General features: G+C 40.3%; 1 protein-coding gene across 1 annotated transcript; it reads left to right on the top strand.

The window, feature by feature from the left end:
• Window positions 1-1375: 1375 nt before the first annotated feature.
• On the top strand, window positions 1376-25579 carry LOC108705439 (pantetheinase). Its single transcript, XM_018242313.2, has 7 exons — window positions 1376-1664; window positions 9453-9583; window positions 10565-10757; window positions 12393-12684; window positions 13514-13884; window positions 24549-24719; window positions 25376-25579. Exons 1-7 carry the CDS (start codon window positions 1461-1463, stop codon window positions 25550-25552), a joined length of 1539 nt encoding a protein of 512 aa, XP_018097802.2. The 5' UTR covers window positions 1376-1460; the 3' UTR covers window positions 25553-25579.
• The last annotated feature ends 1235 nt before the right edge of the window (window positions 25580-26814 follow it).

The following is a 26814-nucleotide window of genomic DNA, read 5'->3' as shown; positions in this document are numbered from 1 at the left end:
GTGTGCAAAAAGGCACCAATCTGCTCTTCAGAAATTACCACACCTGACCACATTAGTCAGTATTTTAGTGAGGGGGAGGGGGTGAGGCACATAGGTGTCCCCCCACCAGCCCCCTGAATTTGCGCATCCACAGTGGTTTCCTGCCCCAACCGCCTGCCTTGTGCCAAATTGAAAAATTAGTGCTCGGTGCAATAAACAGTTGTCTGCATATTCCCAGTATGATTTTTTGTTAATATCACATCAAATGAAAAAAAAGGTTGATATATACCTGTACTGTAGTATATCAGTTATCCAGAAACGACCATTTACACTTTACTCGATTTTAATCAAATAATTCACATTTTTAAATGTGATTTCCTTTTTTTCTGTATTAATAAAAAGAAAAACTACTTGTTCCCAACTAAGATATAATTAATCCTTGAAGGAGGTAAAACAATCCTATCGGATTTGTTTAATGTTTAAATTATTTTTTAGTAGAAAAAAAAGTATAGATCTAAATTATTGAAAGACCCTTTTATCTGAAAAACCCAGGTCCTGAGCATTTCAAATAGCAGGTCCCATACCTGTATTGGAAATCTTGATGTAATATAATTATGTTGAAGTCAGAAGTCCATTTATTACTGTAATTTCATATTCAGAGGGATCTTATACAAAGGCACCCCAAGTGAGCCACTATATGAAATAAAGCCTCAAAAACTCCTGTAATGACTAAATATTTGGCATCCTCATATAAGTCTTTAAGAGCTTTATATGTTGCTGTTTATTGTGGTTTCTAATAAAAATTGGGTTCTTACATGCTGCAGGGAACCCTTCCTCTTGGTTTATAATAAAGGAAGTAAGTGCTCCAGGAAAGAGAATAGGATATTCCATAAAACATAATCTATCCTTCATCTAAATGCACCTTGCTGTGAGATAAATAATATAATTGGTTGAAATACCCTAACTTTTACCTTTTTCCAGCAACTCAAAACCCAGCCGAGCCCAAAAAAATTGCATTGTGAAAGTGTACTGCAAATGTCAGAAAGGTTTTACTGGGACTATGAATGAGGACTGCATGTAAATAAAGTAAATTGTGTTCACATAATTTATTTTCCGTTCAATCATGTGCCTACACTATTGACTGAAATGTTTTGTAAGGTCTTTTGCTTTGAAATATACAGATCTGATCTACATGTAATACAGAAATAACTGATGGACATCTACCTTGGCAGCTATGACTATGTATTTGTCTAACCTTCATTGCATTATGTAACTTCATAAAAATAACACATAAGAAAGCATGTTTAATATAATGAACTTTGCCCAAGGTTGAATGTGTCTGTGAGTCTCTGGAATCTGCCTACAAACTGTGTGAAAGGTGATAGACTCTATAACCTTAGAGCCCTTTGCACTGATAAGAGCAACATACTGCACACTGCTTGACAAGCTTGAAACCAGCAACACGTGTACAGCCTTCCACCATGATCTGCTTCTCTTTTCTACTTTTAATTTTACTTAATTCCAATCAAGGTTGTGCCGTGGACAAATTTATTGCAGCCACTTATGAGCATGCTGTCATACTTCCAGAAAATTCATCAATTCCAGTTACAGCAGAGAAAGCTTTAGAGCTAATGAACAGAAATATAGATATACTGGAAAAAGCCATTACGTCTGCAGCACGTCAGGTACTGTATATGCCATGCTTCCTAATTTATCCTCTTTAGCCCTAAAATATTTGAATAACATTTTTTGGTGTTCATATTTGCATATACCATACCCTAAAGGTGAAACATATTGCTTGTAATTCCACACTTTGAATTTGAAAATTCTGAATTATAAAATAAATGAAAATGTTTAGCTATGTAACATCATAATTTGTCCCGCAGTTTGGGTTGTCCCCTAATCTTAAAATTATATTTTTCCTATATCTATTATATTTCTTCCCTATTCGTAACAAGCTATGCTTTGATAAAGCAAATCATACATTACCTAAGCAATGCTCTTCATGATCATTTTGTATATATAAATGATAGCAACTGCAAGTTGTCCTTTCCATCCTTACTATCTGTTTTACATGTTCTAGTAGCATTTTTGCAGAGTAAAGCCACGGGATGGCTACTCCCATAGACTCTATTTTATCAAATCTTTTTTAAAAAATGATTTCATTTTTCTCTGTAATAATAAAACAGTATCTTGTAATTGATCCACACTAAGATATCATTAGTCCTTATTGGAAGCAAAACCAGCCTATTGGTTTTATTTAATGTTTAAATGATTTTTAAACATAGACAAAGTATGAAGATCCAAATTACGGAAATATCTGTTTATCCCAAAAACCCCAGGTCCCAAGAATTCTGGATAACAAGTCCTATACCTATACAAACCTCACTGTTATCAGTACATAAAGGATGTACTTTATCAGTATGAATTAATTTACAGCGTAAATTAAGCAATTGACTGCAACTTCATAATAAAAGTTTTTCTTAATGCTTTAACATAAACTTGGACAAGTTAGGTGGTCAAGATCTTTTGTATACTTTCTTGTGTACACTGTGGGGCTGATTCACTAAGGGTCGAATATCGAGGGTTAATTAACCCTCGATATTCGACTAGGAATTGAAATCCTTCGACTTAGAATATCGAAGTCAAAGGATTTAGCGCAAATACTGCGATCGTACGATCGAAGGATTATTCCTTCGATCGAAGGATTATTCCTTCGATCGAACGATTAAATCCTTCAAATCGAACGATTCGAAGGATTTTAATCCAACGGAAGGAATATCCTTCGATCAAAAAAACTTAGGAAAGCCTATGGGGACCTTCCCCATAGGCTAACATTGACTTCGGTAGCTTTTAGCTGCCGAACTAGGGGGTCGAAGTTTTTTTTAAAGAGACAGTACTTCGACTATCGAATGGTCGAATAGTCGAACGATTTTTACTAAGAATCCTTCGATTCGAAGTCGTAGTCGAAGGTCAAAGTAGCCTATTCGATGGTCGAAGTAGCCCAAAAAAACTTTGAAATTCGAAGTTTTTTTACTTCGAATCCTTCACTCGAATTTAGTGAATCGGCCCCTGTGTGTGTCCACTTGAGCACTAGTCAATTAAGGTAGTTCTAACTAAATTGTGGGGAGGAGGCACAGGTGTAATTCTGTGCAATCTATTAATACCACTGGCATAAATTGCATGCATGTAGATAAAGAAACCTTCACGATTATGGATACTATTGATATAGTAGCAGTCAGGAATGTTATATATGGTTTCTACTGAAGTTTGAATTGCCTTTTTGTTTGTATTGATGTTGAAACAAATAGTAAAACCAGTCAGTATAGTACATGTATCGGATCTATTATCCAGATTGCTTGGGACCTGGGATGGAGCCTGGACCCTTAACACTAATAAAAACATTTAAATATTAAAAAAAAAAAATCCAATAAATATTTTCCATAGTATGATAATAATGCAGAAATTTAACCTTTACAAACAAGAGCACAGGTATGAGATTCCTTATCCAGAAGCCAGTTATCCGGAAAGCTCTGAATTACGGGAGGTATATCTCCCAGAGTCCATTTTATGAAAATAATTCTAATTTTTAAAAATTCTATTTTCTCTGCAATAATAAAACAATGCACTGTCCTTACGGATTTGCATGAATCCGTATTAGTGGCAAAACACCCTATTGGGTTTATTTAATGCCAATTACAGAAAGATACCTTATCTGGAATTTAGGTCCCAATAATTCTGGATAATAGGTCCCATGTTGCTGGAATCATTAATCTCCTTGAATTTGTCAGGGAGCCGGGAGCTCCCTCCAGGGAGGTAGTCAGGATCAAGGAGGAAGCCCTCTAGTGGGAGCAAGGTTGCGGTATCTGAAGGGTTAAGCAGAATCAGTAGTAGTGGTCACAGGCAGGAGTTAATGAGGGCAGGCAGATCAGATGCAAAAGTCCAAAGTCCAGGCAAAGTTCAATAACACTGGCAGGTAACAAGAATCACAGACAGGGAGCAGGAATCAAGGCTGGGAGCAGGAATCAAGGCTGGGAGCAAGCAGGACAGGAACCCAGGATCAATAGTGGTTTGAATCCTATTCTTTCTATTCTTTTATGACGAGATCCCGGCACCAGTGATGACATCATCATGCAGCGACGCTGCGGCCATGTGTTCAGCATGGGCGCCGCCATCTTGGATCTTCACTGACCGCCGAGAATGTAAACAACGTCGTCGGGTACTTCTGGCAGTCCTGACAGTACCCCCCTCCCCCACGGGGGGCCACTGGACCACCAGGACAAGGCTTTTGGGGAAACTTAGTGTAGAAATCCCTCACAAGACGAGGAGCATGAACATCAGACTGTCCTTCCCAGGAGCATTCTTCAGGGCCAAAGCCCTTCCACTTGATTAGGTACTGAAGAGAACCCCTGGAGATTCTGGAGTCAAGGATCTTTTCCACCTCATATTCTTGTTGACCATCCACAGAGATAGTAGTAGGGGGAGACTGGTCAACAGAAAAGCGGTTGGAGGTAGCGGGTTTCACCAAGGAGACATGAAACACGTTGGGGATTTGCATCTCAGGGGGAAGCTGAAGTCTTGACAGCCACAGGATTGATAATCTCCAAGATGGGAAATGGACCCACAAACTTCGGACCCAACTTGGGAGATGGCACCTTCAGACGAATGTTTCGGGAAGAAAGCCAAACTTTATCACCAACCTTGAAGAGAGGAGAGGACCTACGTCTTCGATCAGCAAAGGTCTTGTGCACAAGAGCACTCTTCTCCAAATTAGACTTGGTTGCAGCCCAAATAGAGGACATATGGGCTGCATGGTCATCAGTGGCTGGAACATCAGACAAAACAAAGTCTTGCGGAAAGGCTTGGGGATGTTGGCCATACACAGACATGAATGGAGATCTTCCAGTGGATGAATGACAGGCATTGTTATGGGCAAATTCCGCCCACGGGAGAAGGTCAGACCAATCATCTTGGCAGAGGGAGACATGATTTCTCAGAAATTGTTCTAAGGCTTGATTCACTCGCTCTGCTGCCCCATTCGTTTGGGGATGATAGGCAGAGGAGAATTGGAGAGCGATACCCAAGACCTTGCATAAGGAACGCCAAAACTTCGCTGTGAACTGGGAACCTCTGTCAGAGACAATCTCCGCCGGGAAGCCATGCAGGCGGAAAATTAATTGAATAAACAACTGCGACAACTCCACTGCAGATAGAAGCTTCCGTAAAGGGATGAAGTGGGCGATCTTGCTAAAACGATCTATGACGACCCAGATCACGGTGTTCCCACTGGAGGGAGGAAGTTCGATTATGAAGTCCATTGCCAAATGCGTCCAAGGACGAGAGGGGACAGGCAATGGCTGTAGTAACCCGCTAGGGTGAGAATGGCTAGGCTTGGAAGTGGCACAAACGGTACAAGCAGCAACAAATTCCTCGACATCTTTACGAATAGTCGGCCACCAGACTAGACGCCGTAAAAGTTCTAGAGTCTTAGCAGGACCAGGATGTCCCGCTTGCTTGGAACTATGAGTCTGTTGCAGGATAGGCCGACGAAGTTCAGGAGGTACGAATGCCATTCCGATGGGAGTATCAGGAGGGGCAGAAGATTGACCAGCCAGAATTTGATCAGCAAATTGAGGGTACAAAGAAGCGATGATCTTGACAGGAGGAATAATTGGCTCTTGTCTTTCAGGAGTACGATCCACCGGAGTGAAACTTCGAGACAGAGCATCGGCTTTCCGATTCTTGGAGCCAGGGCGATAAGTCAAGACAAAGTTAAATCGAGAGAAGAAGAGAGCCCACCTTGCTTGTCTGGGATTCAGCCTCTTGAGAGATTGAATGAATTCAAGATTCTTATGATCTGTGTAGATCGTGACTGTGATCGAGGAACCTTCAAGGAGGTGACGCCACTCTTCTAAGGCAAGCTTGACAGCCAGGAGTTCTCGATTTCCTACATCATAATTTTGTTCGGCAGGAGAGAACTTCTTAGAGAAATACGCACATGGGTGCAACTTTCCATCAGAGGGATGTCTTTGGGACAGGATAGCTCCAGCTCCAACTTCAGAAGCATCCACCTCGATGAAGAAAGGTAACTCCGGATCAGGATGGCGGAGAACCGAAGCAGAAGTGAAGGCATCCTTCAAGGATTGAAAAGCTTCAATAGCAGGTGGGGGCCATGAGCTGGGTTTACCCCCTTTTCGGAGGAGGGCCAGGATAGGAGCAATACGAGAAGAGAACCCCTTAATGAATTGCCGGTAGTAATTGGCAAAAACAATGAATCTCTGGATTGCCTTGGTGCTCAGCGGTAGGGACCACTCTTGGATTGCAGACACTTTCACAGGATCCATCTCGAAACCCTCTGGGGAGATGATATAGCCCAGAAAAGGAATCTTGGACACTTCAAACACACATTTCTCCAGCTTGGCAAAGAGGGAGTTCTTCCTCAAACGAGAGAGTACTTCCTTCACCTGGGAGCGATGGCTTGCTAGATCCTTGGAGAAAATCAGGATGTCATCAAGGTACACGACCACAAACTTTCCCAAGAGATCCCAAAAAATGTCGTTCACAAATTCTTGGAAGACAGCGGGGGCATTGCAGAGACCAAAGGGCATCACGAGGTATGCGTAGTGCCCATCACGAGTGTTGAATGCTGTCTTCCATTCGTCACATTTCACATTGCGGATGAGGTTATACGCCCCACGGAGATCCAACTTAGTGAAGATTTTAGCCCCCTTCAGTTGATCAAAAAGTTCTGCAATCAGAGGCAAAGGATACCGGTTCTTAACGGTGATTTTATTAAGACCCCAGTAGTCAATACAAGGACGTAGGCCTCCATCCTTCTTCTCCACGAAGAAGAATCCAGCCCCTGCATGGGAAGTAGAAGGGCGAATAAACCCCCGCTGGAGATTTTCTTGGATATATTCCTTCATGGCAGCGGTCTCTGCTGGGGAGAGACGATAAGTGCGACCTCTAGGAGGCATGGTTCCAGGCAGGAGATCAACTGGAGGGAGAAATTCTGCAGACTTTTTACAGAAGACATCGGAGAATTCCTTGTAGAAGGAGGGAAGCGTCTTCAAATCTGACGTAGAAATATTCACCTTCTGGATGGGTTCAGCAGTGCTGTTGGCAGTATGGACTCCAAGGGGAAACCTGCCCAGAGGACCAATCCATGATAGGGTTATGCAGGCGTAACCAGGGAAGCCCCAAGACAGCTGGAACAGAAGGACAGGAAATAATCAGGAACAATAACTTTTCTTTGTGTCAAGTACACAATTCTACAGGCAATTCCCCAGTAGTCATAGAGATAAACTCGGATTCAAGGGGTCGGTCATCAATGGCGGGTACTCGAAGTGGAGGAGTCAATGGAAACAGGGGAACATTCATATGCTTGGCAAAGAGAGCGTCCATGAAATTTCCGGCAGCTCCAGAGTCAATAAAAGCTGAGCCTACAATGGTCTTAGTGACCAGATGGATCTGTAAAGGCAGAAGAAACCTGTGAGAGTTCTCTTGACATTTGGGAACAACATCCCTCACATGAGACTTTCCCGGGTCACCTTGAAGAGGGGAACTCTGAGGTTTACAGGAATAACACCCCTCACACGAGTCTTTCCAGGGTTACCTTGAAGAGGGGAACTTGGAGGCTTCACAGGACAAGAGTTGGCAAAGTGGGATTGACCACCACAATAGAGACAAAGTCCAGCCGTACGTCTCCGGAGTTTCTCCTGTTCAGAGAGACGAGCTCTTCCGACTTGCATAGGTTCCTCCGGAGGAATAACAGAAGGCTGCTGGGGGGTAGAAGGTAACAGCGGTCTTTGGAAGCGAGGAGCCAACATGGGTTGAAATTTCTTGACTAAATCCCTATCAGCCTGATGTTCTCTCTGACGGGTGTCCTCCTTGACAGACAAGGCAATGAGGTCTTCAACATGCGTGGGTAATTCATGGGAGACCAGGACATCTTTGAGGCGGATAGAGAGTCCATTGTAGAAGGCAGCATGATAGGCATCATTGTTCCAACAAGTCTCTGCAGCGAGAGAACGGAAATCAATGGCATATTCCGCTACACTGCAATTCCCTTGGCGGGTCTGGAACAGACGAGAAGCAGCGGTCGCCACCCAATCAGGAGCATCGAACACCGTCCGGAATTCTTGAAGGAAGGCTTTGGAATCATCTAATAAAGGAGATTCTTTCTCCCAATGCGGAGATGCCCATTCAAGCGCTTTCCCTGCCAGACGAGTGATCACGAAACCAACCTTAGCTCACTCAGAGACAAATTCTGCAGGTTGCAGGGCGAACCGGATCTGGCACTGATTCACAAAACCACGACAGGCTTGAGGGTCGCCATTGTAGAGAGGCGGTGCAGGAATACGTGGACCTGAAGTGGAGGACTGTGTAGCCATGTCGGCAGCAACTGGCGTTCTCACGTTGGAATAGTCGGCGTCAGCATGGATAACTTTTCCAAAATCGCCTCCAGCGTGTGTCCGACAAAATTTTGCCGAGCTTCGTACGCCTCCATGCGAGTATGCAGACCTCGAAAGGCCCTGCCGAAATCTGGCTGAGCTTCCTCAGTGGGATCCATGGCCCAAGAATAATGTCAGGGAGCCGGGAGCTCCCTCCAGGGAGGTAGTCAGGATCAAGGAGGAAGCCCTCTAGTGGGAGCAAGGTCGCGGTATCTGAAGGGTTAAGCAGAATCAGTAGTAGCGGTCACAGGCAGGAGTTAACGAGGGCAGGCAGATGCAAAAGTCCAAAGTCCAGGCAAAGTTCAATAACACAGGCAGGTAACAAGAATCACAGACGGGGAGCAGGAATCAAGGCTGGGAGCAGGAATCAAGGCTGGGAGCAGGAATCAAGGCTGGGAGCAGGAATCAAGGCTGGAAGCAAGCAGGACAGGAACCCAGGATCAATAGTGGTTTGAATCCTATTCTTGGTGGCCGTCATAGTGTTTTGGGCGCCCTTTTATGACGAGATCCCAGCACCAGTGATGACATCATCATGCAGCGACGCTGCGGCCATGTGTTCAGCATGGGCGCCGCCATCTTGGATCTTCACTGACCGCCGAGAATGTAAACAACGCCGTCGGGTACTTCTGGCAGTCCTGACAGAATTACTGTCTTTTACCTCTTTATATCTGCTCAGAGTAATACCCTACCACTGCAGGAACTGAGGGGCCTCCTTCTGCCAGATCTTCCATTTTACAAGTATATGGATTCATTGTGCCTTCTACTAACCAAAAATAGTAACTGTCATTAACTCAATTTGAGCATTAAAGAAATTGATCATGAAAACCTCTTATATGTTTCCATAACGTCTTTATAATTTTCTTAGTACCAAATTTATAGAGCAATTTTTAGAGCAAATAGTATGGACGCAAAGTATTGTATGGATGCAAGTAACTTCATTTAAGCACCCAAATTTGCAAATGAGGATATGGTCTTTTCTATTCAGATCAATAAAATACATTCTGTTTATTTTATTCTTAGGGTGCACATATAATTGTTACTCCAGAAGATGGTATTTATGGCTGGATATTTACTAGAGAAACAATATATCCTTACCTTGAAGATATTCCAGATCCCGAAGTTAACTGGGTACCTTGCTCTGACCCTGAAAGGTGAATATGGAAAGGATGACTAGCATCAATTTTAGCAAAGATTTAAAAATACATTTCATATGGAAAATTTACTTGCATGGATTAAGACCAAAAATACCATACTATATGGTAAAATTAGTTTTTAACCTATAATCAATGTTTTTTTTTAAAGAGAACAACTTTATATGAATTGCCAACTAGTTTCTCATCCTCCTTTCATACATTGATGAGAGTATACAAGACTTAATCACCACTGAAACACACTACCTACAAAGGGAGCACAGTTTGTTTAAGTTGAAATAACCCTGTCCTAACCTATGGTCATTGATAGTTTTCCACTGATTTACTTTAACCATGACACAGTATATAACATTCTAAAACAAGACTTTTTCTTACCTTTAGTAGACTGTCTAAGCCAGTGATCCCCAACCAGTAGCTCGTGAGCAACATGTTGCTCTCCAACCCCTTGGATGTTGCTCTCAGGGTCCTCAAAGCAGGTGCTTATTTTTGAATTTCAGTCCTGAAAGCTAATTTTAATTGCATAAAACCGAAGTATAGTACCAAGTACAGCCTGTTGTAGGCTGCCAGTCCACACAGGGGCTACCAAATAGCCAATCATAGGCTTTATTTGGCACCCCAAGGAACTTTTTCATGATTGTGTTGCTCCCCAACTCTTTTTACATTTGAATGTGGCTCACGGGTTAAAAAGGTTGGGGACCCCTGGTCTAAGCTATTGCTGAGTGGTTGCTATTTAGTAGTTGCACTTGTCCATTTTAGTACCATTTTTTTGTAAATGAGACCCTGTATGCTACCTAAACATTATTTTGTGTGTCCTCCTTCTGCATCATGAAGTCTTTATATTTCTGTATGTGTCTATATTTGTATGCATCATTATGCCTTATTTTGACCATCACTGTAAAATATATTGACTTTCAAAAATGTTGATAATAATTCACTGTAACTATGCATAGAAGGTGAAAAGTCTTTGTTTATGAATTGTAGGTTTGGACGAGCTCCGGTTCAAACAAGACTAAGCTGTATAGCAAAAAACAATTCTATTTATGTGGTTGCAAATATTGGAGATAAAAAGCCATGCAACGTATCCACTGTGGGATGCCCAGAAGATGGTCATTACCATTACAATACAGCTGTTGTCTTTGACTCTGATGGGAAATTAGTGGCACGATACCACAAGGTATGTGAAGGTTTTCTACCCTTATGAAGTAATTGGTGGAAATAATGTTTTAGAACTATTTATGTCTTTTTAAAGGCATTTTAAAAAAATGTTTACTTTTGTATCAACCATCAAAACAATAAGGGGCCTATTTATCAAAAGTTGGATTTTAGTGGTTTTAGAGGTTTTCGAAACCACGACTAAACTCACATGGGGGAATGTAATAAAAGTCACAAAGTGCAAAACAATTAGTACAAATAAATATATAGTCTCATTTCGCAATGTAATACTCTTCCTTAAACTGTTATTTCATTGCGAATTTTAATTGCGCATTGCCAATTTTAATTTCGCATTGCCCACTTTTAAAAAGTGCTTGAAAAAAAGTACTTTTAGAGCAAACATAACTTTTTCAGTAAGAAGTTTTATTACATTCACTGCACACTGGCGCTAACTATAAAATTCGCAAACCTTCTTCCACTGTCGCAAAAGCTTTATTAAATTCGCACAAAGGCAAATTTTTTCACATAGAGGCATATCTTTTCACATTGTGAATATTTTTTCCGTTACAGACTTTTATTACATTCCCCTAACAAACTCTAAAAATATGATTGTCATGACATTTATTAAAAAATCAAAATAAAAAAAGTACAAATGGAAAATTACACTGAATGATGTGCTAAAATAAGATTACAGTGAAAACCTCCTAAAATTCATGTCTTTCGTACAATTCCTAGAGAAAAAAATATCGGAAAACCATTAAAAGTCCAAATTGATTTAAAGCAGTCCAATAGGGTTAGCATAGCTTCCATTGACTTCTGTAGGATCTTGACAACTTTTACCTGACAAAGTTTTGTATTATTGGTTTTCATGGTTTTTACATTTAATAAATCTTGAATTTTTAGAGCTTTTAAAAAAAATTTTAAACATTTTTTAAAAAAAAATTCAATTGCTAGTAAATGAGCCCCTGAGAGATAGATATATTTCTATGAAATTTAAAAGTTCAAACTGGCCAGTCTGGATTACTAGCAGTTCAGATTTCATTAGTGATGCTAGAAGCTCTGTTAAAGGGGATATTCCATTTGCAGTCTATGTAAAGAGATGCCATAAAAGATGCCAGCACAGGTATGGGACCTTTCTATCCAGAATGCTTGGGACCAGAGGTTTTTCAGAGATCCCTTACATAATTTGGTTTGTCATACCTTAAGTCTACTAGAAAATCTTGTAAACCCAATAGGCTGGTTTTTCTTCCAATAAGGATTAATTACACTATATCTTAGTTTGGATCAAATACAAGGTACTATTACAGAGAAAAAGGAAATCGTTTTTTAAAATTTGGATTATTTGGATAAAATGGAGTCTATGGGAGATGGGCTTTGTGTAATTCAGAGCTTTCTGGATAACAGGATTCCAGATAATGGATCACATATCTTTAGTGCCCTATACTAAAAGCAAATTAGCAGCAATATAGTGATAATTAAATGCTGCTATTCTTTATTGTGTGGTGATCAATTTCAGCCTATGCATCTGTGGAAACACATTTTATGATTAAAAGACATGTTGTTCCTTTACTATTACTAGGAGCTTTTGATTATGAAGAATCGCTGGTAGTATAAATTGTATTAGGTTTCTTAAATCGCATTTACATCTGTTTTACAGTACAATCTTTTTCTCGGGGAGATCCAGTTTAATGTACCACCTGAACCTGAGATGGTGACATTTGAGACACCATTTGGAAAGTTTGGAATCTTTATCTGCTTCGATATACTTTTCTATAAACCAGCAGCAGCTCTAGTAGTGGATCACCAAGTAGATAGTATACTGTTTCCCACAGCATGGATGAATGTCCTACCTCATCTAACTGCTATAGAATTTCACTCAGCATGGGCTATGGGTATGGGCGTTAATCTACTTTCTAGCAACACTCACAACACCAGCATGAGAATGACAGGTAAGTAAAATATATCATGTGGCCATTTACAATAAGAGCTGTTCAATGTTAAAGTAAACAGGCTAGTTTAAGCTAGTATAAAATATATTATCACAACTAAATAACTTTAGTGTCTAATATTAAAATTGAGGACCTGCATCATCTGCTGTACCCTACACTGAACTGCTGATCTTGATGATGGTCTCTACTATAATTCCAAGTCATATTTATTGCATACACAATGTGCAGACTAAAGGAATAGGCACCCTGGGCCTGTTAGGCTCACCTTTAAGATATATTTTATAGAAGACCTAGCAACTTTGCTAGGAATAGGCCATTTCTTTATTTTATTTGCCTTTTTCTTCTGCCTATTTCCACCTTTTAGATAGGGGTCACTAATATCAGCAGCCCAAAACTGTAATTAATTCAAATAAATGGGGTTTGTCATGCTTAGATCTAACTTAATTATTAAATTTTTATGAAGGCTGAATCCTCACTGTTATACAGCTGGAACTAACAAGTGGAGATTTAGTGGTCAGGAAGCTATGTCTCAGGATTGTGTCAGAGAAAAGAGATGAGATCTGGGTGACTATGAACCATGAAGAGCAAGGTGAGGGTTTTTGGATAGGAAGCAGAGTCTGACATAATTGGTCACAGAAGATTTTTTTTTAAAAAATGTGCAGTGGAAATGGATAATATAATTTCTTGATGGGTAAAAGTGCATGTTGATGTTGGTCCAACACTGTGGTTTTGTAAAAAAGCCTATTCAGTAAAGTGCTTTCAGCCTGTATTTAAATAAATTGGTAATTCTTGTCCTGTATGTCCTGTATTAATTACATTCTTTTTATAGGCAGTGGGATTTTTTCACCTGAAACCCTTGGGCCATATTACTATAACATGGACACTGAGGACGGCAATCTTACATTCTCTACATTGAGTGCACATCCGCGAAATTCCTCAACATTCTTTACTCCCAACTGGAGCCTTTATGCCAACAGTATTAGCAAATTTTCCCCTGGATCCAATGTTTTCCGTGGCCACTTGTTTTCAGATGAATTCACCTTCACAGAACTTACTGAGCCACAAGGAAATTATACTCTTTGCCAAAATAACCTCTGCTGCCATTTAACTTACACAGTAACAGTGAAGATAACCGATGAAGTCTATGTACTTGGTGTTTTTGATGGCCTTCATGAAACAGAAGGACAATATTATCTACAGGTGACTTTTCTTATTGCTTTGTGTAGATATTGTTGTTATATATTTACCTCTATGACCTTGTACGTAAAGCAAAACCAAGAGATAAGGCAAGTACAAATACAATGAGGTAGTTTATTGAGTCCAATACAAGACAATAGGTTTTGCCTGGGAAAACAGTGAGTGTGTCACCTAGGTGGAACACGAATGCTTGCCAAAGATACCCACATAACAGAAGTTTATATACCCATTTTGATGTCATAGATGGGGTGATAAAAATGGGGGTATACAGATACCATACATAGTCTGACTCCTCCTTGTACGCTATATGTCTAGATGATTTGCTTAGCCTTACATATTTTTCAGAATATACTGCAACATATTATTTCTGGTTCCAACGGTCCATAGCCTCGTAAACATCTGTTAGCTTAACATAGCCATTGTGGTAATTCCAGTAATTGAGCAACACTTCTGCAAAAGGGGCCCCACGAGACATGCTGACACTATGCTGGCACTCTGGAATTGAACTAACAGAGTGGAGATCATTTATTTGTATGGCCTAGTATAAGTTATATGAATGACCATTGTCCACAGTTGACCATTAGCCCTTATAGTCCATCCTGCCTTGGGCCCTATAGCGTTATGGCATCATAGAGGGCGGGGGTAATAGATATCAACCCTCTGACACTAACCATTCGTCCGTCATAGGAAATAGACCGTTCCAGATATAAAAAATATAAACAATATGCTTTTAAATGCTCAATTATAAGCTGCTACAAAAATATTCACTGGTGATGCTACGATTATGGGACATTATGTTTTCTTCACCCATGTATTTGGTACTAGTGATGAGCAAATTTTTTCGCCAGCCAAAGATTTGTGGTGAAATTCTTCATTTCTGCAGTTCACCATCTGCAAATTATTTTGCGAAACTGCACCAAAAATTTGCAGTGGAAAATTTGCTGCTACAAAAAAGTCACAGCAACAAAAAAACACTGACTTTAATGCATTTGGACAAAAAAAGTTACCTTAAGAAAAAAACGGTCATTGACTTTAATGCCTTTGGATGGGGATGCAACGAATCCCGTATTTGGGTTTCAGCCGAATCCCCGAATCCTTGGTGAAAGATTGGGCTGAATACTGAACCGAATCCTAATTTGCATATGCAATTAGGGACAGGAATGGAAAAAGTGGAAAAAATTCTTCTTTTGTCATGAAAAGTCAGGTGATTTCCCTACCTGCCCCTAATTTACATATGCAAATTAGGATTCAGTTCGCCCAGGCACAAGGATTCGGCCGAATCCGAACCCTGCTGGACCCGTGCATCCCTACTTTTGGAGTGAAGAAAATTGTTGTACATGTCATCTTTCTATCTAGCAGGATAGTGTACTGTTATTTGGAAACTTACAGTTCTCTTAGGACAGAGACAGACGAGAAGATTCGGGAAGATTTAGTCGCCCGGCAACCAATTGCCTCCTCTTCGGGCGACTAATCTCCCCAAACTGCCTCCCTGGCGGCTAGAATCTAAATCGCCGGCGAGATGGTACTCTGAGTGCTTTGTTTTCCAAAGTCGCCCGAAGCATTAGGCAACTTCGTGGGACTTCGGAAAACAAAGCTCTCCGAGTGCCATCCTGCCAGCGATTTAGATTCTATCTGGCAGGGAGGTAGTTCGGGGAGATTCGTCGAAGAAGAGGCGATTTGTCCCCGGGCAACTAAATCTCTCCGAATCTTCTCGTCTGTCTCTGCCCTTAAGGAGCACTGTTTATTTGTTAACTAATCTTTATCTTATTCTTAATGTTATATTCCAGGTGGGGTAAATACCAGATTCTGGTTGCGAACTTTAAATTTAGAAAAGCAGCATAGCTTAACCCTTTGCCTGCCAAGTACGTACGCCGTACGTTCTGGCAGGCAAGGGCTCAGACTGCCTAACATGTACCTAGTACGTTGTTTGGCACTTCCGGGTTTCTTCTTTGATCTGCGGCTGGGGAGCGCAGGAAAAAGCCGCAGATCACTCGGCAACCCCCTAGGCAATGAGCACCGGGTCCTCAATGGTATTCCGACCCCACCGATCACCCCCCGCACCCGACCCCAATATGGCCGACATCGGCTGACACGTACCTTGTACGTTGTCAGCCAAATTTGGATTTCTTCGGTGATCTGCGGCTTGCGATGGGGGGGAAACGCCGCAGATCACTTGGCCACCCCCTAGGCAACGAGCGTCGGTCCTTCATCGCCTGCTGGCCCCACCGATCGCCTCCCATGCGACCCCAAGCAGCGCCGGGGTCAGCTGACACGTGGCTGCTTCTGGGGTATATAATCCCGCGCCCTTCTATTATGCTGATGCTGATCTTCCTGGGAGCCTTCCTGCTGCGGTCCTCCAGTGGTGCTTGAGAGAGACTTTGCCTGTCCCCCAGGTATAAAATTTACTTTATTGCACTTATTATACATTATTACACTTGTTTTTTTTTTTTTTGCTTTTTTCACCTTTTCCCTTTTTCTCCCACTTACTGTTGTACACCCATATACCCACACATATACTCACATATACACACATACACACACATTTGCAAGTGTATATACCTGTATAATCATATTTATTTGCTACATTTTATCATTGTTGCATTTTCTGTGATTTTTTTATTGAATATTCTGTTTTGCTTATGTATATTTAGTATAGCTTTGGTATAGATTTGATACAGAATGATGTATTTTACTTTGTTCGATTCATGAGAATATGTACTTTCCAAAAATATATGGTTTTCTGTTTTTATTTTACAGTTTGGTGGTCTTACGGCACATAACGCACAGTTGGGGCTCTGTTTTCAATAGCTGAGTTGGCCAAAGTAAAAATTCATATGCACGTTTTTCATTTGGGGTCCGTACATTCCATATACTTTGGTAATTCTATGCATATTGGGCATCAAACTATTCAGTAGACCTCTGACTTCCATATTTAGGGTGATTTTTCTTTGTACGTAAAACATTGTGTGCGATAAATGCGGCAAACTGCAACATTTTTAGGCGATTTTCAGAAATGTAAAAACCGTTGCTTTTATCACTAAATTTAGGAAAGACTTGCGACTTGGTACTTTGGAGTACAAAGACATGCATACCCAATTTGGATTTGTGGGAATGTGTACTTTCCAAAAATATATGGTTTTCTGGGGTGAACTTACTTTTTTCTATCTCTGCCCCCCCCAAAACTATGTAAATGTGTTGCTTTTGCAGTACCTGAAATGACAGACCATATGGGGGTCTTCTTTTGGGGCCCCTGTATGCCACATGCTTGGATACAGCTATACATATTGGGCATCAAACTGTTCAGAGGACCCTAGGCTTTCATATTTGGGGTGATTTCTCTTGATACCTAAAAGTATGTGGGTAATATGATGCTGCAGGGTAGAAATTTTAAGGTAATTTTTGGAAATGTCACCAAAATCACCAAATTTAGGAATGGTTAGAGGCTTGGTAATTTGTAGTACAAAGACATGCATACCCAATTTAGATTCGTGGGAATGTGTACTTTCCAAAAATATATGGTTTTCTGGGGTGAACTTACTTTTTTCTATCTTTGCCCCCCCCCCCCCAAAACAATGTAAATGTGTTGATTTTGCAGTAACTGAAATGGCAGACCATATGGGGGTCTTCCTTTTGGGGCCCCTATATGCTACGTGCTTGGGTTCACCTATACATATTGGGCATCAAACTGTTCAGAGGACCCTAGGCTTTCATATTTGGGGTGATTTCTCTTGATATCTAAAAGTATGTGGGTAATATGATGCTGCAGGGTAGAAATTTTGAGACGACTTTTGGAAATGTCACCAAAATCACCAAATTTAGGAATGGTTTGCGGCTTGGTACTTTGTAGTATAAAGACATGCATACCCAATTTAGATTCGTGGGAATGTGTACTTTCCGAAAATATATGGTTTTCCGGGGTGAACTTACCCTTTTCTACTTTTGCCCCCCCCCCAAAACTATGTATATGTGTTGATTTTGCTGTACCTGAAATGACAGACCATATGGGAGTCTTCCTTTTGGGGCACCTATATGACACGTGCTTGGGTACACCTATACATATTGTGTATCAAACTGTTCAGAGGACCCTAGGCTTTCATATTTGGGGTGATTTCTCTTGATACATAAAAGTATGTGGGTAATACGATGCTGCAGGGTAGAAATTGAGGTGATTTTTGGAAATGTCACCAAAATCACCAAATTTAGGAATGGTTTGCGGCTTGGTACTTTGGAGTACAAAGACATGCATACCCAATTTGGATTTGTGGGAATGTGTACTTTCCAAAAATATATGGTTTTCTGGGGTGAACTTACTTTTTTCTATCTTTGCCCCCCCCCAAAAACGATATAAATGTGTTGATTTTGCAGTACCTGAAATGGCAGACCATATGGGGGTCTTCCTTTTGGGGCCCCTATATGCCACGTGCTTGGGTACACCTATACATATTGGGCATCAAACAGTTCAGAGGACCCTAGGCTTTCATATTTGGGGTGATTTCTCTTGATACCTAAAAGTATGTGGGTAATATGATGCTGCAGGGTAGAAATTTTGAGGTAATTTTTGGAAATGTCACCAAAATCACCAAATTTAGGAATGGTTAGAGGCTTGGTAATTTGTAGTACAAAGACATGCATACCCAATTTAGATTCGTGGGAATGTGTACTTTCCAAAAATATATGGTTTTCTGGGGTGAACTTACTTTTTTCTATCTTTGCCCCCCCCCCAAAACGATGTAAATGTGTTGATTTTGCAGTAACTGAAATGGCAGACCATATGGGGGTCTTCCTTTTGGGGCCCCTATATGCTACGTGCTTGGGTTCACCTATACATATTGGGCATCAAACTGTTCAGAGGACCCTAGGCTTTCATATTTGGGGTGATTTCTCTTGATACCTAAAAGTATGTGGGTAATATGATGCTGCAGGGTAGAAATTTTGAGACGACTTTTGGAAATGTCACCAAAATCACCAAATTTAGGAATGGTTTGCGGCTTGGTACTTTGTAGTATAAAGAAATGCATACCCAATTTAGATTCGTGGGAATGTGTACTTTCCGAAAATATATGGTTTTCCGGGGTGAACTTACCCTTTTCTACTTTTGCCCCCCCCCAAACTATGTATATGTGTTGATTTTGCTGTACCTGAAATGACAGACCATATGGGAGTCTTCCTTTTGGGGCACCTATATGCCACGTGCTTGGGTACACCTATACATATTGTGTATCAAACTGTTCAGAGGACCCTAGGCTTTCATATTTGGGGTGATTTCTCTTGATACATAAAAGTATGTGGGTAATACGATGCTGCAGGGTAGAAATTGAGGTGATTTTTGGAAATGTCACCAAAATCACCAAATTTAGGAATGGTTTGCGGCGTGGTACTTTGGAGTACAAAGACATGCATACCCAATTTGGATTTGTGGGAATGTGTACTTTCCAAAAATATATGGTTTTCTGGGGTGAACTTACTTTTTTCTATCTTTGCCACCCCCCCCCCCCAAAAACGATATAAATGTGTTGATTTTGCAGTACCTGAAATGGCAGACCATATGGGGATCTTTCTTTTGGGGCCCCTATATGCCACGTGCTTGGGTACACCTATACATATTGGGCATCAAACAGTTCAGAGGACCCTAGGCTTTCATATTTGGGGTGATTTCTCTTGATACCTAAAAGTATGTGGGTAATACGATGCTGCAGGGTAGAAATTTTGAGGTGATTTTTGGAAATGTCACCAAAATCACCAAATTTAGGAATGGTTTGCGGCTTGGTACTTTGTAGTACAAAGACATGCATACCAAATTTAGATTCGTGGGAATGTGTACTTTCCAAAAATATTTGGTTTTCTGGGTTGAACTTACTTTTTTCTATCTTTGCCCCCCCCAAAACGATGTAAATGTGTTGATTTTGCAGTACCTGAAATGACAGACCATATGGGGGTCTTCGTTTTGGGGCCCCTATATGCCACGTGCTTGGGTACACCTATACATATTGGGCATCAAACTGTTCAGAGGACCATAGGCTTTCATATTTGGGGTGATTTCTCTTGATACCTAAAAGTATGTGGGTAATATGATGCTGCAGGGTAGAAATTTTGAGGTGATTTTTGGAAATGTCGCCAAAATCACCAAATTTAGGAATGGTTTGCGGCTTGGTACTTTGTAGTACAAAGACATGCATACCCAATTTGGATTCGTGGGAATGTGTACTTACCGAAAATATATGGTTTTCTGGGGTGAACTTACCTTTTTCTACTTTTGCCCCCCCCCCCAAACTATGTCAATGTATTGATTTTGCAGTACCTGAAATGACAGACCATATGGGGGGTCTTCCTTTTGGGGCTTCTATATGCCACGTGTTTGGGTACACCTATACATATTGGGCATCAAACTGTTCAGAGGACCCTAGGCTTTCATATTTGGGGTGATTTCTCTTGATACCTAAAAGTATGTGGGTAATACGATGCTGCAGGGTAGAAATTTCGGGGTGATTTTTGGAAATGTCACCAAAATCTCCAAATTTAGGAATGGTTTGCGGCTTGGTACTTTGTAGTACAAAGACATGCATTCCCAATTTAGATTCGTGGGAATATGTATTTTCCAAAAATATATGGTTTTCTGGGGTGAACTTACCTTTTTCTACTTTTGCCCCCCCCAAAACTATGTAAATGTGTTGCTTTTGCAGTACCTGAAATGACAGACCATATGGGGTGTCTTCATTTTTGGCCCCTATATGCCACATGCTTAGGTCCACCTATACATACTGGCCATCAAACTGTTCAGGGGACTCCAGGCTTTCATACTTGGGGTTATTTATATTGATACATAATAGTATGTTGGAAATACAATGTTGCAGGTTGGAAGTTTTGAGGTGATTTTAGAAAATGGCACCAAAATTGCCAAATGTAGGAAGGGTTTGCGGCTTGGTGCTTTGGAGTAGAAAGACATGCATACCCAATTTGGATTTGGGGGAATGTGTACTTTCCGAAAATATATAGTTTTCTGGGGTGAACGTACTTTTTTCTAACTTTGCCCCCCCCCCCAAACTATGTAAATGTGTTGATTTTGCAGTATCTGGAATTACAGAACTGATAGCTCAAATGAGGTGTCTACATTTTAGGTCCCCTATATACCACATGCTTGGGTACACCTATACATATTGGGCATCAAATTCAATGGATCCCAGGCTTTTATATTTGGGGTGTTTTACATTGATACCTAATGGTTTGTGGGAGATATGATGCTGTAGAGTGGAAGCTTTGAGGTCATTTTTAAAAAAATTCACCAATTTCTATAAAACTTTAGGAGACAATTGCAACTTGGTAGTTTGGAGTACAACGATATGTTTACCCATTTTTGATTCACCAGAATCTGTTCTTTCTAATAATGGGTAGTTTTCTAGGGTAAACCTACTGTTAGTGGAATGTTTGGCCTTGAAATCAGAAGTATGCCGTTTGGAGAGCGGTGCTTTGGAAATTTGGTAGTGTACTGCTTGTAGGTTTTGAGTTATACAAGTGAGAAAACTCGATAAAACTCTATATATTTGGTATTGCCGCGTTCAGGAGACATAGACCTTTCCGAATCGGCTGTGTTCTCGTACATAAAATAAATCATCTTTCTGATATATGTGATTGTTCTTTGTGAAACATGATTTTTTTCATTTTATTAGACACTTAGAAGCCTATGTTTTTTTACAGAAGTAGAATTACACCAAAATTCTTGCATATTTTGAAATTTCAGGTTGTCCTGAAAAAAACAATATATTGTTTTCCTGTGTAAACTAAAAGACCGCCCCAGGAAAGGCCCTTAAAGTGAAAGAGTGCAAAATATCTAAAAACTGCTTGGCAGTAGATGTTCACATCTAGGACAAAACGGCTGGCAGGGAAAGGGTTAAAACAAAGTTCAGAGCATACACGTCTAATCAATAAGAGATAACACTATGTAAATGTGGCACTGAGAAAGAGAGGGAGATGAGAGGGAGAGAGAAGGAGAGATGGGCGATATTAGAAAAACAAGGCAGAGATTTTCTTATCGATCTTATAGAATACACTGGTAACTTTAAGGCACAATATATATAATATATATTCAGTTGTAATCCATTCTAGCTTGTACCTCCTGGCAACCTTATCAAAATTTTCTCACAGAAAATTTTTTTTTGACACCCATTGACTTCAAATGCGTTTTGCAAAACGGAACAGATTTGCTCATCGCTATTTGGTACCACTATTTTATTAGTTAGTCTTTATTAGTTACAGTAACTAAATTAATTTAGCAGATACAAACAGTAAGTAGATCTGCCGACCATTGTTGGGACCACATTTGGTACAAATCTTTACTGTTGGACTAGCTTTCAAGGAGAATTAATAATGAGCCCCTCAGCCTTAATAATCTTCTGAATTGAAATAAAATGGGTTGTTTACATTAAAGAAGAATATGAAGAGTGCACTTTGCACACTGCATTCTTGTTTCTGCAAATTGCAGCGGTTTCTCTTCCACTTCCTCTATGAATACAGCATTTGTCAACATTGTATTGTAAGTCACATAGGCGTTCTCCCACCTGCCCTGTTAATTTCGTGCCATTCAGCACAAGTTAAAGGGGAAGGAAACCTAGTTGGCGCAAAAACCCTCCCCCCTCCCGTATGTTGCCCACCCTTCCTCCTCCCCCCTGGCCTACCCGTCCCGCTGGGCAAATGCCCCTAACTTGTTACTTACCCTTCTGCGCAGGTCCAGTCCAGAGAGTTCACAGACGACATCTTCTTCCACGCGATCTTCTTCCTGCTTTGACCGGTGCATGCGCAGTAGGAGCATTTCGCCGGTACGATCTACTGCGCATGCGGCAAAAGTACTTCGTGACTTTTGGCGCATGCGCAGTAGATCCGTACCTGCGAAATGCTCCTACTGCGCATGCGCCAAAGCGCTGTTCAAAGCAGGAAGAAGATCGCGTGGATCTTAACCCTTTAAGGAGCGGCAAAGGGTGCAGACCACAACAGGGCCCTGAACTTATCACCTGCCATAAGGACAGGGCTGGTCCTTGCCCCTTGACTCTGCTCTCTGCACCTAGTAGGTAGATAGATAGATAGATAGATAGATAGATAGATAGATAGATAGATAGATAGATAAAACACCTCTTGTATGTATTTAGACCATGGTTTACAGTTCTTCCCTCAAGTACTGTAGCTGAAGCAGCAATAAGCTGAAGTCCAGGTAGCCTGATATACAGATGTAGTTATTTCTTTTGTGTCTGCAGGTATTCCAGATCTACAGCAGCAAGATTGTTACAAGCACATTTTAAATATCTAATGGCATTCACTTCCCTTATTAATTCTGCCCAACGGCAGAATTTATATCCTCTTTCTTAGGTTACTCTTCTAATGCCTTTTTCTATTCACCTTTTCTTTTCCCTTTGTATACCTATTTAGACCCCCACCCTCCTAATGCTTTATACCACCCATAGCAACTTTTCACTTCTCCTCTCATCTCAGACTACTTAAATCTAATTTCTCCACAGCACAGACTGTTGAAACCCTGAAGCTACAGCTAGGTGCAGGAGGCAATAGCTCCAGGAGTCGCCCTGGTTTAGTTCACCATTCATCAAAATAGGCAGGATGGACACATTGGCAACCATGTAGAAATATATGAAGGTGTTTGCACACCTTAATGAATGACATCTGTATGCACTCTCCATTTTAGAACAATATTTGTAAATTAGTATTTAAGCATTAGATTATTATCTAATCATTAGAGTTTAATATTCTTTAATTATGCAAAATTGAGCCGGCCACACATTTAATGTATGAAAAATGTCAAATTGTCTGTACTCTTTTTATTGCAGCGGTGTAACTATAGAGGAAGCAGACCCCAGGTGTCCGGGGGAATAGCGGGGTCTTGGACCACAGGGCATACTTTTTCTATAGTTCTACCTAGGTGGGCTGGGGACCATGCAGATGTGCGCTATGAACCTTCAAAGTTATTTGCAGGAGAGGGCGCTTATGCCACTGTTTTATAGCCATGGCTTCTATACTTTGGGTAAAAGCAGTTAAGGAGATAAAAGAACCAAAGAACTAGCCCTATTGACATCTGGTTTAAAAACTATGTACATGTATCCTCTTTCTGTTTCCTCTTATACACCATCAATGCAAATGTATCAGTGTTTTCTGATATTTCAGGTTCCCATGCCCCTTCCTCACTTTCAAATTATAAAGAAAACATAAATCCAATATCTGTTTTTCTAAAGTTACACCAAACAACTTGTGTAAAAGGCAACATAATTTTCTTAAAAAGCTTGCCCCTAAAAAAAAGGCATTTCTCTCCAGATATATGCCTTCCCCTGTAATTTCTCTAAACATAAAGCAAATGCATTGCGGTCCTGTAAATTTGGTTCTTTGTATCTCCTATTGAATGTGAATGGTTTTCATGTTGCCCATCTCAAGCCTTCCACAGCTTAATCTTTTTTTGTGAATATTTGGGGTTTCTGGTTCCCATGAGCCCAGTCAGTGAAAGCATTAACACATTAACATTTTGAAAGATTTTCTTTTGAGGGCAGGACTAGGCTACTGTTTTGGTGTGCTGATTCCTTCTACTGTATTGTTCTTTTACTACTTAGGATATTACAGATTCTGGAAGCTATAATCATGCTATGAAATAATTTTGATAGTGTCTGACTTTGTTCCAGATTTGCACTTTGTTAAAATGTCTAAGTACGGATATAAAATCCTGTGGAGAACCTGTTGAAACAGCATCAACTAAGTTTAAGTCGTTTTCTCTCAGCGGAAATTTTTCTACATCATTTGTATTTCCGGAAGTTTTGTTAAGCAAAGTTCATCTAGCTACAGGAATGTTTCAGGTAATCTATACTTGTACATATAATATTCTTTTCTAGTACATAAATGATGGGGGGACATAGGTTATTGGTGTTGCAAATCAACAACTTCCTTAACACTTGATACTTAATCTTTGTTGTAATTTCATATATTGTATGTGGTTATTTCAGTTCTGATATTGTACTGTATCTTCAACAGTAAAGATCTATACCTCCAAAGATGCCCCAGTAGCTCCCCATATTCTTTTCTGCTTAGGGGCCAACACACAATATACTGAAAATAATATAAATTTAAGCACAATCAGCATCATAATTGAATAACCAGCCCTGTAGCATCAACTTATATGACAGTCAAACCTTCTTTTCTTCTTGATAGTTTACAACAACCCCTAAGCTCAGCTTCTCAACAGCTGCTCAAAGCACACTGAGCATTACGTGTCACAAAAACTCTGAAGACCTGGATCATTACTACTATAAAGATGCTGAAAATTTAGGCTGGTTTAGTATAGAAATATAAATATAAATATACATAATCAGTCATTTCAGAGAGCTTATTTGCATAAGTATGACTACATATTTTTTACGGATAGTGTGATATAGATTTGTTGCAATTAAACAAACCCCTAAATGCTTTACAGCCAGTAAAATGAGTGTCTTAATCTTCATTTTCTAAACCGTAGGTATTGCCTGATGGGCGTCTTACAAGCCATGCTAATATTTCCCAGGAACCTCTTTTAAGCGCTACACTTTATGGAAGGTGGTACGATAAAGACCCAGCTGCTCAAGATGCTGGATCTAAGATATTACTTGACCCAACAGTTTACTTTATCATCATAGCCTTGTGTGTTGTATATTAAATTAAAAATTGTCAGTAGACAATCCAACCATTCTGTGCATGCCTGTCCCTTCCTCATCAATTTGTACAGTATGTCTAGCTTTCTATTGACTGATAAGTCCTTTTGTAAATACAATCCCTTCTGTTTGAAGCATTTGTTTCTGCTGTTGATGTTTTATGAAGAAGCATTGCTCATATAGGTATAATTATATTCACTCACGCTTACCTAAATAAATGTGGTGGCCCACTAAACCAGCTAAATTCCCACCCTCAACTGGACCATATCCTGCCTTCTTCACACGTAGATTAAGCAGGAGGCTGAGCACCTGTGTCTACTGGCTCTTGTTCTAACATTCCAATGAACTACAGTGCTCTAAACCCATAACATGGCTATCAACACATTCTCCGTTTACATACATATGTCCAACCAGAATAGAGTATGGGCTGTGAGCGGTCAGCACATACCCCTGTGACCCTAAGCAACTGCATGAAAGAGGATCCTCCTACTCAACTATATTTGGAAATAACAGCCTATAAACACAGCTAAAGCTGGAATGTACTTGGTGTTATGCTTAATTTAAGTGCTATTTTTTCATTATAAACAGCTTTACAGAAGAGGGGAGAACATACAAATGCCTAAAATGAAGTGTGCATAATGATGAATGACCATTTTAAGAGCTACAGTATAACTATAGTATAACTGCATGTGTATATATAGTATATTTAGTATATATATATAAAACAAGGGAAAGTTGTGCTCACCACTATTTTTAAAACCATTAGGCGGGGGTGCAATGAGGGTGTGACCACAAAATACATATAGGCAAATACAAGAGTCCTCTGCACTCAACCCATTATCAATATATTTAAGACAGCGACATTTTGTGCATACTGCTACTAAAAAATGCCTTACCCTTTAAACAAAACAGGGATTGTTTGTCCATATATTGCAATATATTTAAGCTGGCCAACTACGTCAAAGTCATCCCATATCTGGCCAGTCCTATGCTCAATTTTATCTGATTCATTAAGAATTCTATTGCTTCATTATACATTTTACAAAGGGACTAAGTTTTACCTGCAACTTACTTGCTGCTTTCAAAGTAAACCTCCATACTTGGCTGCCCTTTTATTAGACACCAGTGGGATCACCTGACTATAGCTGGGAAGGGTGGGAGCTACAACATGGAGCTGGTCACTGCTCCTGTATAACTATAACAAACAAGGGAAAGTTGTGCTCACCACTATTTTTTAAAACCATTAGGCGGGGGTGCAGTGAGGCTG

This window comes from Xenopus laevis, chromosome 5L (genome assembly GCF_017654675.1).
Source record: "Xenopus laevis strain J_2021 chromosome 5L, Xenopus_laevis_v10.1, whole genome shotgun sequence".
NCBI classification, from domain to species: domain Eukaryota; kingdom Metazoa; phylum Chordata; class Amphibia; order Anura; family Pipidae; genus Xenopus; species Xenopus laevis.
The sequence above is the reverse complement of the archived record's forward strand: the minus strand, read 5'-3'. Positions and strand labels throughout refer to the sequence as shown.